The sequence below is a fragment of the Chrysemys picta genome, chromosome 1, assembly GCF_011386835.1.
Source record: "Chrysemys picta bellii isolate R12L10 chromosome 1, ASM1138683v2, whole genome shotgun sequence".
In the NCBI taxonomy this organism is placed as follows: domain Eukaryota; kingdom Metazoa; phylum Chordata; order Testudines; family Emydidae; genus Chrysemys; species Chrysemys picta.
In genome coordinates, this window is record NC_088791.1 from 232,310,701 (window position 1) to 232,322,910 (window position 12,210).

The window sequence follows — 12,210 nt, forward strand, 5'->3', positions numbered from 1 at the left end:
ATCACTTCCCATCTTGGATAATGCAGTTCAATACATTTTAGTCTTCATAAAATCCTACTCTCCTAACTTTACAGTCCAATATGCAGGAACCAGAATACTATCTTACTTGAGAAAGTGGGGGTCTCTCAACCTATCCTTCATCAATTTACAGGCTTTCTTAACATCTCTGAATCCAATTTTAAAAACTGTGTAAAAAATATTAAAGTAATTACAGGAATGGTTCAAAAAAATAAAAAACAATGACAATAGCATCATTGTTTTGGGCAGAAGGCTAGTATTTTTAATACAGGAATTGCTTTCCTGAATTTGTTGGCCTTTGGATTTATACCAGATTCTCTCTCAGCGCTTATATGAACCTTCTCCTTTGCTCATCCAATCTTAGCATCTTCTTATCTATTGCCTCTTTCCTTCACTCTTCACAGTGGAGGAGCAATCCCACTTTTTCACTTCCCCTAGATTCACCTAATCTTAAAGTCAGGGTATGTCTACACTGCAATAAAACACCTGCAGCTGGCCTGTGTCAGCTAACTCAGGCTTGCAGAAGTCAGGCTGCAGGCCTATAAAATTGTGATGTAGATGTCTGAGCTTGTGCTGGAGCCTCGGCTCTGGAATGCTCCCCACCTGTGGGATCCTAGAGTCCAGGCTTCAGCCCAAGCCCAATGTCTTCACTGCAATTTTATAGCCCTGCAACCTGAGTCAGCTGAGATGGGCCAGCTATCGGTGTTTTATTGCAGTGTAGACACACTCTTTATTCCTTCCTTCTGAACCACTGCATTCCATTCCAACTTCTTTGTTGCTGCTTCGTGTAGATGATAAAGTGGGGAAAGAACATCTGCAATGCTGCCCCAGTCCTGGAACTCTGACACTTCAAAGACTGCCATTCCACCACTATACAGAAGCTGCCAAAGGAAGCCAACAGCAAATAGATTAAATTTAGCTAAATCCTTTCTTTCACTTCACTGTGATACGTGGATGATATATATATATGAAAGGAGGTGAAACCATATCAGAAGAGAGGGTGGGGGAATCTGGGTACAAATACAGAGGGCCTGCAGCTAGGGTGACCAGATGTCCCGATTTTATAGGGACAATCCCGATATTTGAGACTTTTTCTTATATAGAAGCCTATTACCCCTCACCCCCTGTCCCGATTTTTCACACTTGCTGTCTGGTCAGCATACCTGCAGCTGTACTGAGTGGATGCCAATAGGTGAGGGAAAAGTTGTGTGTGCACAAGGGTATAAGCACATGTCCCTCTTAACCCCCTCAACCCCACAAGTCTATCCAGAAAGTCCCAGAGGTTTATTTGTGAAATTTAAACAAAGTATGAAACTACAGAGGTTTTGAGGCTGGAGAGAAAGATAAACAGTGAAGTGAACTATATGGCAGGGAGTGGCTCTCAAACTGTGAGAAGTTCTTAATAGAGAGATTGTCTATCATCTACCTTTACATTCACCATTGCTGGGTTTCACCTCCCCTCCCATTTGCTATCACATGAACCACCTTTCCTCCCATTTGCAACCCCACCATAGCATTCCTATGGCAACTACAGCAATTGCTTACATAGAAACGCAATCGGAAAATATTTAATGTATTTTTAGCTCTCTCTTAATGGAACTTAACAGCTGGAAACAAGAAGAGCCAGCATCACGTGATTAGTCAGCTCTCTTCAGAATACCAGCAAGTACTCTGTGGACCATGAACCACAGATTGGCAACTATTGCCAAGAGAGTTGCCAACCTTGAGGGTTTCGGGTGGGGGTGGGAGAGAGCCTAGGAGGAACATGGTGGCAAATGGCACTGACATGCAGCAGCACCTTGCGTTGCACCTACTTGATTACAGTGACAAGCTGGGCCCCTACATTGTGCCTCTTATGTTGTGATGCACTATGAGGCCAGGTGGGAGCTTCCCTACCCCAGGATGCCCCCTCAGCCACAGGGTTCAGGAGGCTCCCAAGAGGGAGGGAAGGAACCCAGGTGATGCTGATGGCAATGGCACAGGGGGTAACTGGAGGGTGCTAGGCCCCAATCCTGGACCCCCAGAAGGCAATGTTGGGAGCCCGCAGGGCATGGGGGAGGTGGAAGGCGTACATGGGGGCCGCAAAGGGGGCTCTACACCACACAAGCTGCTGGGAAAGGACGAGAGGGGGCACAGAGCCAGCCTCCCACGCGCGCCGCACAGGCTGCTGGGAAAGGAGCAGTAGAAGGGAGGGGCCAACAAAACACCGGGTAGCCGGGGGGGATGTCGTCACACCGCACAGGCTACTGGGAAGGTGAGGCGCCTGCACGGTAACGTCAGGACGCAGCAGCAGCCTCCCGGCGTGGCTGTGTTTTCTTCCAGCCACGTGCCCCCCCCGTCACCCTGGCAACCGGGCGCAGCTTCTCGCGGGGAGACTCTCGTGAGAGCTGCGGCTGGATAAAGTGTCCGCTCTCGCGCGGGGCGGGCCGGAAGGCGGCGCGGCGGGTTTGAAGGCAGCGGCGGGAGGTGAGACGTGAAGCCGCCGCCGCCACAATCCCCCCTCCCCCCGCGCTGCGCCGCCGAACCCGCCCGCGGGGCCGGGATCTTGCCGGGGAGCGCGGGGCGGCCCGGGCCCTGGGCGGCTGCAGCCCTGTTTGTGAGCGGGTCCGTGCTGCTGCGGGGGCCTGTCCGCCGCCCAGGGATGTGGCTGGGGCAGATGTGGGGGGAGGGGGACAGAGGAGAGGCTGAGCAGGGCTGGAGACAGCTAAGGCCATAAGAACGGCCATCGCGGTTAGATCAGTGGTTCATCTAGTCCAGTGTCCTGCCTTCAAAACTGGGTAATTATCAAGTGATCCCTCCCTGTCATCCAGTCTCCGCTTCTGGCAGTCAGAGGTTTAGCGTGCCCAGAGGGAGGGTGGGGTTGCATCTCTGACCATCTTGGCTAATGGCTATGGTGACCAAATGTGAAAAATCAGGTTGGGGTAAAATAAAGAGGGGGAGGGATAGCTCAGTGGTTTGAGCATTGGCCTGCTAAACTCAGGGTTGTGAGCTCAATCCTTGAGTGGGCCACTTAGGGATCTAGGGCAAAATCAGTACTTGGTCCTGCTAGTGAAGGCAGGGGGCTGGACTTGATGACCTTTCAAGGTCCCTTCCAGTTCTAGGAGATGGGATATCTCCATTTATCATTATATTATTATTAAAGACCTTAAAATTGGGGCAGTCTGGTCACCCTACTAATAACTGTGGTTGGACCTATCCTCCATGAACGTAGCTAATTCTTTTTTTAACCAAGTTATAGTTCTGGCTTTAATAACATCCCCTGGTGACAAGTTCCAGCGGTTGACTGTGCATTGGGTGAAGTACTTCCTCATGATCGCTTTAAACCTGTTGTCTATTAATTTCATGACCCGCATCGAGGCACCCCAGTTCTCTCTCCTCAGGGGACAGAGTCTATCAGGAGATAGACCATAGATGCAATCAGTCCTGCAGTGAGCTGGGTGGGATGGGCCACTCAGTGCATTTCTTCCATGTCATATTGTTGCCATTCCGTGAACAGTGTATGAGTTCAACACCATGGATAACTCTGATTTCATAAACACAATATCTGAAAAGCTATAGTAGCCAATGGAAAGGTGGGAGGGGAAGAGAGAAAGTTGATCATTTAAATCTAGTTCTGCCTGCCTTGTCTTGAGTGCTTAATTGCCACCGTTATCATTGCATAGTGTGTTTTGGCTGCCTCTCTCAGGCATGCTTTCCCTACAGAAAATTACTGCAAAATCAACATGGATGTTATGGAATCAAACAGCAATTTAGGAAAAGCTGAATCTTTACTCTGCCCTTTTTTGTTGACACCCTAAAATATGGACTGTATAACATTGTGAGTGGCTTTTTTTCTTTTAAAGAGCCTCAGTGGTTTATGGTGCACAGATCACATTGACTTTCAGTGTTACATGAGCTCCTAATTCACTTAGATAACAGAAAATCCTAACCTGCAAATACATAGTGGAACATCTAACTTGCAGTTAATTCTGATTCACTCTGTCTTGGTTTGAATGAGTGTTGGGATCTGCAAACAAGCCATATCTCAAGAAAGTCTGAGTAAGTGATGTTATGGATGTTTAAAGGGTCCTGAGTTTGAGTTTGTCCATTATTGTGAAGCATGCTAGCTGGAAGACTGGATAAAGGCTCAAACTTCCTAATTTTAAAAGTATGGAAATTATGGTGCTAACAAAAGCTTCAGATCTACTTCTTCCTTAACTAAGGTTTTAATAATAATTACAACTATTTTGCATATCTATAAAGCCTTCCACCTAAGGATAAGAATGTTTTGCAAACATTAAGCCTGTTTGTCAGGGTTTTTTTTTACAGATGCGGTGACTGAGATATCCGGGTCAACTACAGAACTGGGATAGAACAGTGTGGGTTTTTTTTTAGTATTTTGCTTTAGCCCTTGCTTCTTTCCTTAAATTCTGAACTCAGGCATGCTCAACCTTGAGCTTTGCCTCAGAAGTGAGAGTAATTTAAAGCTGAAAGGTCTTGCAGCCATCCCAACACTTGAAGCCATCATATGTTTGCATTGGCTTTTAAAAAAACAGTACGTTCCATACATTGTAAAAGTTAATAACATTAACTGGTATTTTCAACTTTGATTTGTGTTGTAGTCCTGACTGAGACATAAGAATCAAATAGTCTGAAGACAGCAACATACCTTAACTGTATAAACTTGATAAGAAATTTCTTTTAGGATTATACTGATAAATCATTTAAAGTGAGACGAAGGGATCATATTTTAAGGCATAAGATGCAGAATTAAGGTTGAGTTTTCAATGATAGCTCTGTATTTCCTGACTCAAACGCTTGATATCTCGATCTTAACATTTCATTAATACTAACTTCATTTGCTTGGAATTTCACCGCTTGCATGTAATGCCTCCGTAGTATCAGTCAGGTTCGAAGCCTTATTTAAGATCCACTTCTATTTTCATTTTTTTTTAAAAAAAGCCCTTAAAACTTTGCACATCTACATTCAGAGAAAGGAAGGGTTTTTTCTGGCAAAATTGGAAATAAATGTCTGAAAAGTATTAGGGCTTATCTTCATGTACAGTCTACAGCGGTAAAAGCTTTAGTGAAAACACTCCTAGGCTGACAGAAGAGCTTCTCTCATTGATGTACTTAATTGACCTCCCTCAGAAGCGGTAACTGTTGACAGGAGAAAGTCGCCTGTCCACATAGCACTGTCTACATGGGGGAGGTTAGATTGGTATAACTACATTGGGGTGTGGATTTTTCACACCCTGAGCGATGTAGTTATATTGATATAGGTTTGTAGTGTAGACCAGATAAATTATCTCCCTTATGCTAAGATTGTACAGGATGGGGACTCAGAGGAACAACCTTCACAGCCCAGATTAGTTTTAAAAGCCTTTCCATAGATTGTTGTACTAATCCATAGTCGATGGAATGTGACCCAATTCTCATTTATTTGTATGTTTGTCATCAAGTCTTGTATCTGAGTTTGTACCACATGGCATTAGTTCAGTCTTGACATCTTGTTGCAACCATAATATTAAGCAATAAAATCTTTCTTTTAACAGGCATCTTGGATTTTGTGCAACAGAGTGAAAAAGAGTGGAATAAGCAGTGAAACTTTCTTAATCTGGTTGATTTGAGTTCCTTTGTTGGAACAAAGGTAAACTGGTAGAAGATGCCAACTGGGAAAGTTTTGCAACCTGTACTAAAAATGAAAGTGGATGAACTCTTCCTGTGCTGGCTCAGTCAGCCTACAACCCAGTTGATGTTAAAGGATTGTTTGAGAAGGATCAAGAATGAAGAGAAGACTGAAATTGGTAGTGGAGATGCTGGGGACAGTGAACCTCTCATTTTTACTAATAAAACCTCCAAATCTAAACAAAGTATGCTAGATAACCTGATATCTCCTTTGGTGACTCCTTCCAGTCCTCCTCATCTTTCCACAGCTCTCCCCCTGGGAACTTCAACTAGCCCAAGAAACCTATCTAATATTAGAGGAATACGTAGATCTACAGGGACAAGAACAGTAAGTTCCTTTACTTTCTGAGACTTAAATTAGAATACTTTAGTAATGGGTGAATCTGAGGTGTGTGGTGTTGATGAGTTATGAGGATGTTAGTCACTGCATTCAATCAAAAAGTGAGTTAGTGGCATAAATCGCTAATCTTTGCTAATACTTGTCTAAACTACCAAGAGACTGATAGTTTTATAGCTGATTGCTTGTGAGTTTCTTGTTTTGTTTTGTGTAATGGTCATTTTGTTTTTCCCTCTTGAATCTCCATTTCTTCAAAATCAACAATGGTCATTAGTTGTTCAGTACTGTGAAGTTTAACAAAGTAATGTAAAAGGACACTAAACTCTGACAAATATAATACCGTACAATCTGAGCTGTATATTTCTATGTTGCAACTCTTACTAGATGCTAAATGTACCACAGTGAATGCTACGTGTGCAGGAAAATCATTTCCTCCTAGAGGATTAGAAATTGCAGAAAATGGTTGATTTTAGTTGTAGAGTAGCTGTTTTAATAAACTTAGCATCTAAGTTATTTTGCATTCTTATGTGGGTGTGCATCTGATAAAATCTTCTGCACTGTTTGGATTTACAAGATATACTAGTGTCTGAAATTGGTATTAGGGATTTCATTTGACTAAAGATGTGGAGTAGAACCTTACAAACTGACATCTCTAGTTGGAAGCTCTAGTTCACTGATTATCCAAGGGCCACATGTCACTTTTCCGGGCGCTAGTACAGTGCAGTGCACTTTAGTAGAGTTTGAAACATTTACCATACACACCTAACTCTACAAAGGGAGTGCTATTATCTACCAATAGAAGGACAATGTCCTGGTTAGAAGCAGAGGCCCAAATTTTTAAATGTATTTATGCTTTGTTCAGCATTGCAAAACCTAACTGTTTTAGGAGCCTAAGTCTCTTTGCCTCCTAAATCACTTCGAAAACTCCTAAGTCAGTTCACCATTGCAGTGCTGAGTGAAGCAACATTTAAATCCCTTTAAAAATCTAGGCTTAGTCCCTTGTTAACCTTCCCAGATGCTAAGGATAACTAGTCTTTTGCCTTTGCTTCTGGAGGGTCATCATTTGTATCCTCTTCTGCCCAGTAGATGTATAAACTTGAAGTTCTATCAGTATGGTGTAGCGGCTGAATGATTTATTGCCTTATGTAAATGGACTTTGTGGGACTCTGGTTTTAAGTGTGTGCTTTTCTTTCTAATTGTTCTGTTATGATGGGCACAGGTGCTTTCAATTTGAATTCTCAGTGGAAGACTGCTAGCTGTAAAATTTCTTATCCAGGAGATCAGAATGAGTCAATCTTGCTTTTCTTCCCAATACCGGTAGCTATTAACATTTCTCAGTGGAAAAAAATCCTCCAGAATTTTTTTATTGTGAAAGCATCATAAAATAGAATGAAAGTGAAGAACTTAGTTATATGGACTAATGCTCTTTTGTTATGCAGATAATGACTGTATTACAAATGTGTGAATTCATAGAAATTGCATATCAGTAGTATTGGAGTCAGTTTTTTGTTTTAATTCCTTTCCAGTGCAGTAAGGCTAAGGGTATGTCTACACTACGGGATTACGCCGATTTTACAGAATTCGATTTTTGGCAACAGATTGTATAAAGTCGAGTGCGTGCGGCCACACTAAGCACATTAATTCGGCGGTGTGTGTCCATAGTACCAAGGCTGGCATCGACTTCCGGAGTGTTGCACTGTGGGTAGCTATCCCATAGTTCCCGCAGTCTCCCTTGCCCATTGGAATTCTGGGTTGAGATCCCAATGCCCTCTGGGGCAAAAAACATTGTCGCTGGTGGTTCTGGGAACAGTCTCCCCCCTCCCTCCATGAAAGCAATGTCAGACAACCGTTTCGCGCCTTTTTTCTTGAGTGAACTGTGCAGACGCCATACCATTGCAAGGATGGAGTCTGCTCAGCTCAAGACAGCAGTCGTGAACATTGTAAACACCTCGTGCATTATCGTGCAGTTTATGCTGAACCAGAACCTGAAAAACCAGGCGAGGAGGAGGCGGCAACGGCAGCGGGGGGACGACGAGAGTGATGACGATATGGACACAATTCTCTCAAACTGCAGGCCCCGACGCTTTGGAGATCATGGTGTTAATGGGGCAGGTTCTAGCCATGGAACACAGATTCTGGCCCTGGGAAACAAGCACAGACTGGTGAGACCGCATAGTGTTGCAGGTCTGGGACGATTCCCAGTGGCTGCGTAACTTTCGCATGCGTAAGGGCACTTCCATGGAACTTTGACTTGCTTTCCCTTCCCCTGAAGCGCCAGAATACCAAGATGAGAGCAGCCCTCACAGTTGAGAAGCGAGTGGCGATAGCCCTGTGGAAGCTTGCAATGCCAAACAGCTACCGGTCAGTCGGGAATCAATTTGGAGTGGGCAAATCTACTGTGGAGGCTGCTGTGATGCAAGTAGCCAAAGCAATCACTGAGCTGCTGCTACCAAAGGTAGTGACTCTGGGAAATGTGCAGGTCCTAGTGGATGGCTTTGCTGCAATGGGATTCCCTAACTGTGGTGGGGCAATAGATGGAACCCATATCCCTATCTTGGTGCCGGAGCACCAGGGCAGCCAGTACATAAACCGCAAAGGGTATTTTTCAATGGTGCTGCAAGCACTGGTGGATCACAAGGGACATTTCACCAACATCAACGTGGGATGGCCGGGAAGGGTTCATGATGCTTGCATCTTCAGAAACACTAATCTGTTTAAACGGCTGCAGCAAGGGATTTACTTCCCAGACCATAAAATAACTGTTGGGGATGTTGACATGCCGATCATTATGCTTGGGGACCCAGCCTACCCCTTAATGCCATGGCTCACGAAGCCATACACAGGCAGGCTGGACAGTACTCAGGAGCTGTTCAACTATAGGCTGAGCAAGTGCAGAATGGTGGTAGAATGTGCATTTGGACGTTTAAAGGGTCGCTGGTGCACGTTACTGACTCACTCAGACCTCAGCCAAACCAATATTCCCATTGTTATTAATGCTTGCTGTGAGCTCCACAATCTCTGGGAGAGTAAGGGCGAGACATTTGTGGTGGGGTGGGAGGTTGAGGCAAATCGCCTGGCTGCTGATTACACGCAGCCAGACACCAGGGCGATTAGAAGAGCACACCAGGAAGCGCTGCACATCAGAGAAGATTTGAAAACCAGTTTCATGACTGGCCAGGCTACGGTGTGAAAGTTCTGTTTCCCCTTGATGAAAACCCGCCATCTTGATTGACTCATTCCCTGTAAACAACCCACCCTCCCCCCTTCGATCACAGCTTGCTTTCAAAGGAAATAAAGTCACTATAATTTAAAAATCATGTATTCTTTATTAATTGATTATAAACAAAGGAAAAGGCCACTTCAAAAGGTCAAAATAATGACAGCCTTTTACTTGGGCTGTCCACTGGGGTGGAGTGGCAGGGAGCCTCTCCCCCCCCGCTGCCCCCGGTGTTCTTGGGCGTCTGGGTGAGGAGGCTATGGAACATGGTGAGGGGGGAGGGTGGTTATACAGGGGCTGCAGTGTCACTCTGTGATCCTGCTGCTGTTCCTGAAGCTCCACCAGACGCCGGAGCATATCCGTTTGATCCCGCAGTAGCCCCAGCGTTGCATCCTGCCTCCTCTGATCTTCCTGCCGCCACCTCTCCTCACCGTTGGTCCCTCCTGTCCTCACATTCAGATGAGCTCTTTCATTGCGGGTCGATTCCATGATCTCAGAGTACATTTCGTCTCGCATGCATTTTTTTCGCCGCCTTATCTGAGATAGCCTTCGGGACGGAGGCTTGAAAAATGTGCAACTGCGGGAGGGGAAAAAAGGGAGAGAAGTATTTAAAGATACATTTTACAGAACAATGCTTATACTCTTTCACGGTGAACACTATTCACATTACATAGCACATGTGACTTCGGTACAAGGTCGCATTTTGCATCTTAATATTGAGTGCCTGTGGCTTTAGTGTTAGAGATCACAGATGCAGGGCCGGGCAACAGAATTCGGCTTGCATGCGGCCATGGTAAGCCTTGTCTTTCGGCTTCTGCAACCATCATAAAAGCAGCCCCCTCCTTTCCCGTACCAAGCAAAGCCCGTTGAGTGCTGTGGTTTTCATGTTAACGTGCAGCAGCAGAAACCAAACTAACCCCCCTCCCCCTCCCGCCGCCGCCCCGTCCAATTCTCTGGGATGATCGTTTTACCCCTCCCCCCACTGCATGGCTGGTATCAGGGAAGATATCTGCTAGCCAAACGCGAAAAGCTCAGCTCCATCCCCAGACATGTTAACAGACTTTTCCGGTAGCTGTACTGGCTGTGAATGCATCCCAAGCCCTCAGGGCAAATTAATCATTAAACGCTTGCTTTTAAACCATGTTTTATATTTACAAAGGTACACTCACCAGAGGTCCCTTCCATGGCTTCATGGTCTGGGATACCGCCTTGGGGGAGGGTACTTCAGTCAAGCTCAGAAAAAGATCCTGGCTGTTGGGGAGAATGGAGTGCTGTGTGCTCTCTGCAACTTGTCGTCGTCCTCCTCCTCATCTTCCCCATCCGCAAAATCCTCGGGCATGGCTGAGAGTACCCCCTCCTTGGAATCCACGGTCAGGGGTGGGGTAGTGGTAGCAGCCCCGTCCCCAGAGTTGCATGCAGCTCGGCGTAAAAGCGGCATGTCTGCGGCTCTGCCCTGGACCTTCTGTTTGCTGCTTTGGTTTTCTGGTATGCTTGTCTGAGGGCTTTTCCTGTCTACCTGGCCAGTGCATCCGAGTTCAGATTGCACCATTGTGACCGCTCTGGACAGCACTGTGGGATAGCTCTCGGAGGCCAATACTGTCAAATTGCGTCCACACTAACCCTAATTCAAACCGGCAATGTAGATTTTGGCGCTACTCCCCTCGTTGCGGAGAAGTACAGAAATCGATTTTAAGAGCCCTTTATGTCGAAGTAAATGGCTTCGTTGTGTGGACGGGTGCAGGGTTAATTCGAATTAAAGCTGCTAAATTTGACCTAAACTCATAGTGTAGACCAGGCCTAAGTCTGGTATCTGTTTTCCAGCACTTTCCTGACGGGAAAGGAAAAGCTAAGGATTGGGGATGGAGGGGTGGGGAATTTAGGTGGTCATTGGTGGATTTACAGCTTACTATATTTAAAAAGAAACCAACAAAAAAACCCCTATGACCTTGTTATCCAGATTTTGTGCCCATCTTTCTGCATGAAGCTATCCAAGTCCAGACAGGCGCTCTGATGACATGAATACAATTTGTTTGGAAGCCCAGGGATGAAAGCTTACTGACTCTAGAAGCCAAATCTCAGACTCAGTAGCCATATAAGTGAAGTAATGCTGATTATACAGACATATCCATAAAATAGCATGTGGTGATATACCTTTTTAATTGAAGAAAAGGCTAGCTTTCTAAAAGACTAGGTCTGAGGGAAAGATGTATTGTTGCTTATCCTTAATTTAATTTGGTTCTTCCAAAGAGCAGAGTACCAGGTTAACAGATGTGAAGACATTGTCTCTCTCCCTGTAGTGATAAGCTTACCAGGCACCATATTTTGTACGGAACCTCAGACTTGATTACACTTAAACAGAAAGTAATAGTTTTGGTCAGTGGATGGTATGTTTCTAAGCTCTCCTTTCCTAAAGCTCCTGACTTATATTGAAGATCTCAAGTATTGTGCAGTGTTGCTGCAGAATTGTTCTAAATTTCATCTTTAAAAAAAAAAAAGGCAGCTAGCCTTCACTGTTATAACAAAATCCTAAAAATGAGAACTGAGTGTAAACCAATGCAGAGTCTTCATACAGTTTGAAATTATTTCTGAGGGCTTGTCTAAACAATGTGGTAATGTGCACTCAAGGGGTGTGAATTCTCAAGCACATCAACATGTTGCACGTTAACTAGCTCATGTAGATCTTGCTGGCATGTGTTAAAAGTTCTTAGTGCCTGTTAACATAGTGTTGTTTGAAACGGGACTGCAAGGGCCAGTTAGTGTGCAACATGTTGATGAGTTTTAGAATTCACACTCGAGGGTGCATTGTCGTGCTGTGTAGACTGTTGTTAGATGCTACCGGTGTGGTGCTTCTGCTTTCTCCTGTTGATATCACTCGGCTGCGTGCGTGTGTTCCCTCTGTGTGCTGCCCCAGCTCTGGGCAGATAGCTGACACAGCAAACCCGACGAGAACCCCCAATAACCACAGAGTCTA

General features: G+C 45.2%; 1 protein-coding gene across 7 annotated transcripts in view; it reads left to right on the forward strand.

Moving 5' to 3' along the window:
* The first annotated feature begins 2,296 nt into the window (after positions 1-2,296).
* PPP2R3B (protein phosphatase 2 regulatory subunit B''beta) overlaps positions 2,297-12,210 on the forward strand; it is a 95,379-nt gene continuing 85,465 nt past the window's right edge. For 2 of the 7 annotated variants that reach the window (XM_024104442.3, XM_005283270.5), the window contains exons 1-2: positions 2,345-2,484; positions 5,553-6,013. In XM_024104442.3, the coding sequence (XP_023960210.1) occupies positions 5,663-6,013 (351 nt within the window). In that variant the 5' untranslated portion in view covers positions 2,345-2,484; positions 5,553-5,662. Of the gene's footprint in view, positions 2,796-3,680; positions 3,836-3,860; positions 4,057-5,552; positions 6,014-12,210 lie in introns of those variants that run through there. The other 5 variants (XM_065580806.1, XM_065580807.1, XM_005283266.5 and 2 more) reach the window with 5 other exon arrangements.